At 39.2% G+C, this 4622-nt stretch overlaps 1 protein-coding gene across 1 annotated transcript in view; it reads right to left on the bottom strand.

Moving 5' to 3' along the window:
* LOC107744955 (FERM, RhoGEF and pleckstrin domain-containing protein 1-like) overlaps positions 1–4622 on the bottom strand; it is a 123190-nt gene that overhangs the window by 47918 nt on the left and 70650 nt on the right. Inside the window, exon 3 of the mRNA XM_016558782.1 lies at positions 866–970. Within this exon, the coding sequence (XP_016414268.1) occupies positions 866–970 (105 nt within the window). The remainder of the gene's footprint in view (positions 1–865; positions 971–4622) is intronic.

Raw genomic sequence — 4622 nt, 5'->3', positions numbered from 1 at the left:
TTCTTACTTTCAGTTTCATTCGCGGCAGTTTGCGCGTCGGCTTGCTGAAGAGATACTCAGCTACTCGTCCGCAGCAATGCGTGTTGCATTAGCGCAGTCTGACTAATGTCATATAGCCTATAACACTCTCTCACAAGTTTATTATTTTAACATTTTGGGAGGAGTAAAATTTGCATATGTGGTTTCAACAACCAGATGCATTTACACTTGTCCAGTTTCGTCTGGAATGCGGCCCAGACCACCTCCTGAAGTGGTTTGAGCGATCGGATTTATATCCGTCTCGAATGCGTTTCGGAGGGCATTTACACCTGGTCTTTTCACGATCGGATAGCTATCCGATCAGAAAAAATGCATGAAGTGACCAGGCGTAAACAGGCCCATAAATGCCTTAGATTTTGGTCGAAACGAGTAAATATTATACAACAGCATAATTTTGCTGCCAGCTGTTTGGAACATCCTACACATCTGTGTGTTTACAGGCTAATAACTTAATAATTTTATTTGTTTGCATAGATTATTTGAAGCTTTACAAAACAGTCACTCATGGATTATTATTATTATTATTATTATTACGGACAACAACAACAACAGTAATAATAATAATAAAGCCTAAAAGACTACATTTCTGCAACACATCTCACTCAGCCATGAATGGTTATGTAAAAAGTTAAACTGCTTACACAAACAATTTATACTATTATTATTATTACAGTGAGCTATAGTGATCTTTTAAAGTAGGGTTTAAAACGGAGCCACAGTGCCTGTATTTCTAATGGGAACAAATAACGTTAGCACCTGAATACTGTCTCTAAAATTAGCGTATCTTCCACACTGACATCAGAATTAAAAATGAAGTGTTGCTTACGGTCATTTTACGCTGGTCCTGATACTCCAAACTGAAGTAATCACCTTCGATGAGGTTCAGGTGGGCACAAACCAGGTCAAACAGCACCTTCCCTGAAGCACGTTGCTGTAGAAACAGAAAATCACACATGAAGCTTGTTAGACATGAAACACATACAGTAACTCATCTGATGGTACAGGCACCTGCATAAACAGGCATTTCTTTTAATGTTGAGGAATCATGTTTAAAGAAAGTCCCAATGAATATCTTGTTTCACTTGTAAAACAGGTTGCAAATGTCATTTCAATCTGACTTCAACATCAAATTTCTCAGTTTCTATGTACGCTACAGCAGGATCAAAGACTTCAGTGAATTGTGTCGGCAAACACCAAAGACAACAGCAACCAGAGAGTTTGTCATTCAAGCAAATCCACTGGCACACAGTCTCCTAATTGGCCATCAATTTTAACAAGATGCTTGTTGCTGTGACCCATGACCTCACTGTTAAAACCAGGCCAGACAACACAAACACTGCCATGTGCAGCAAAGCTGACTTTACAGTCCTCTCAGGCATGAAAACTCATGACACACTCCACACGTCCAGTCAAAAAGAATAAAGAAATGTGCTTTTCCGCTTTGCATTTGCAAAACATTAATTTGCAAAAGGATCCTAATGGGATTTTCTTTAATATAGGATTCACAGGGGGTAAACTAGGGAAGTGTTCATACTCAAAGTATTAATACAACAAAAACATTTGGCTGAAAATTAATGTGTTTCAACTGTAAAAAGTTGTCAATAAAACAGTGTCATGTAATGTCATATATAACTAATGGAAAGGCATGTTGATAAATATATGCACTATATTACTTCCTTCATACCATACCATACCATACTGTAGTAAATCAGCTCAACAGGGAAATATTTATGACTAATTATATCTGGTTATGATTAATAATAAATATTTAGATTATATCTTCGAATTAACTGTAGCAGAATCAATATTACAATTATTAATAAACTGTGATAATGTGAGAAATGTTGAAGGTGTCTGAATATATTTTGGTTTGACTGTATCTATTTGATAAATGAAGTTAACCAACTAACATTATACATACTCTTTTGGTTTATGTACCCAATATTAAAAAAAATGTACAAATGCATTGAAAATATTGGTATCGGTACTCGGTATCGGCAAGTACCAAAAATAAAAGTATCGGTATCGGGCGAGTACTGGAAAAAGTGGTATCGGTGCATCCCTATTGAAATCAATTGCACAGTGTAGACGTTTCCTTCATTTAGCAGAACACGTGAATAATTTCAGATGTGCAAAAATGCTGTAGATCTGATTCTTCAAAAACGAGCACAATGCAGGAAGCGGTAAACCACACCGAACCTGAGCAAACACACCGCAGCTCTTTAATACTTATATAGATTTCATCATCTCATGCTCCTGCCAACCAAAACAGTTCGGGTCTGCCAGCTCACGTCCAGTAAAACACACTTTAAATATACATGGAGGGCGAGCCGAGGTTAATGCAAGCAGCGCTCCAGATTTTGGGAGGCAGGCGTTCTTTTAATATATGGAGAAGTTCCATTAAGGAAGATAAATGAGCCGATATATCTGCGTTCTTCAAGCAGAGCGGAGCTGTGTGCGTGTTTACAGTAACGCCAGGCTTACCACTCCCCGTGAATAACAGTCTCTCAGGACGACATGAAAGGGTGTTTAGATGTGATATTTAGTGCATGGTTATGCTGCAGTTTGCATGTGTGATAACAGATGATCAACAGTGGTCAAAAACAGAACAAATCATATCAGAATGATCATATTAGTGAGAGTGGCACACATGAAAACCACTACAAAAATCAATTAAAGAATCAAATGGTGGAAGCCAATTAGTATTGCTCATAATCACCATTTAATTGTGAATATTCCGTTTTTACACATAATATGTATTAGTGGTTAAACGGATCGTAGCCCCATGGTTCGGCACGCATGTGATCCGCGGAGTAATTGCAAAATGTAACCATAATAGAGTATAAGTTTATCATTTGTTCGAAACCAAACCAAAAGAACACTGATTAAAGTCACCTTCTTATACAAAAAGCCAGTCTAAAGGAAAAGCCTATTGCTCTGAACAAAGTGGAGCTTAACCATTAGACAAAACAGAGACGGCATGCACTTTTGTTGGATGCAGGACCAGATTAATACAATCATGTTTTAATCACTGACCCGGCTGATTCTAAAGCCATATCCCACCCCCTTCAATGAGTCTGGGCTTGAATGAAGCCAATTGATCTCCATCAAACTCTGTGAAATTGATGTGTGGTGCCCATCTTAAAAGGAAAATAATGACTGGCATCAAAGTCTGTGATCACTTGTTGTTTGGCAACTCCGAACGATAATTACTGGATATGTTGGTCTCTTTACAGCTTGCATAATTAACACATAATTAAGTGTTGAGTTGATGAGTTCTCTCAAAGTATGGATGACAATCCTAATGTGCCCAACAAAGTCGAGACTTTACTGCATTGCCTTGATGAAACACAAAGCCGAAGCCAATACAGCTCTTTGCCATTGGATAATGGAAAGAAGATGAGTCACAACCATTCAAACAAATGAACAGACTTTTGTGTCTCAGTGGTTGATTTTTTTTTTTTTAAAGGGGTCATATGATGCTTTTTAAAGATCATTATTTTGTGTATTTGGTGTAACAGAATATGTTGATATGCTTTAATGTTCAAAAAACACATTATTTTTCAAATACTGTACATTATTGTAGGTCCTCTATGCCCCGCCTCTCTCAAACGCTTCGTTTTCTACAAAGTCCCTCCTTCCGACAAGCGCAGTCTGCTCTGATTGGCCAGCTGACCGAGTGCATTGTGATTGGCCGAACACCGCAAGCACTCGTCGGAAATGTAACGCCCCTTACCATAATCGCGAGCTTCATCTTTCAAAATAAAGGTAAAGACAGAGCCCGAAAGGGGAACAGAGTCGCGTGACAGACACAGTGATGAAGCTGGTATGTGTTTGCAGTACACAAGCCACGGTTAAGACAGCTGACTCTAGGGCTGTCGCGATAACCGCAATATCGCAATACCGCGTTATTGACGAGCAAACCGCAGAGGAATGCAAGAACCGCAGCAACCACGATTTTTCCGTGTTTTATTTTTTCGTAAGGTTATGCCCTTCTCGTTTTACACTTCATGCATGTGGACTGAATATTAAACAAGTTAGTAATGATAACATAATGTGTACCATGCTGATTTGTACAGAGGCTCCATAGATTTGCACTTAACAAGCCTAAACAGACAGTGAATGAGAGAGAGATCGACTGAGCACGTGCGATTACTTGCGTCTGTCCTCCAGGCAGAGTCATATATATTTGTGAAAATAGGTTGTCATGTCCAAGGAAAGCGAAATCTCTGTCTTCGCATCGACGCATAGTGGGCTTACAATGACTAGCCGTTTTAGGGGGGCGTGGCAGAGTCTTAACTTTGATAAAGAATATCTCTTTGGTTTTGAGACTTTAGTCTTTGCAACTTCAGGGATCTTATCTATGCACAATCAGCTTGTAACACTCCAAAGAGAAAGGAAAACTTGAAATCGCATCATATGACCCCCTTTAAACAATTCCAGAGAGAAAAGGCGAAAGGGAACTCGATTCATTACTCACGCGCTGTTCTCTACACGCACAGCCGCACACACATAAAGCGCACACACACGCGTTTCAGACGGTTCGCGAACACCGAACTGAATCCTCTTCTGAATCCTCTGAA

The sequence above is a fragment of the Sinocyclocheilus rhinocerous genome, unplaced genomic scaffold, assembly GCF_001515625.1.
Source record: "Sinocyclocheilus rhinocerous isolate Xijiao unplaced genomic scaffold, SAMN03320098_v1.1 scaffold1039, whole genome shotgun sequence".
In the NCBI taxonomy this organism is placed as follows: Eukaryota; Metazoa; Chordata; class Actinopteri; order Cypriniformes; family Cyprinidae; genus Sinocyclocheilus; species Sinocyclocheilus rhinocerous.
Note: the sequence above shows the minus strand (reverse complement) of the source record. Positions and strands in the feature narration are given on the sequence as shown.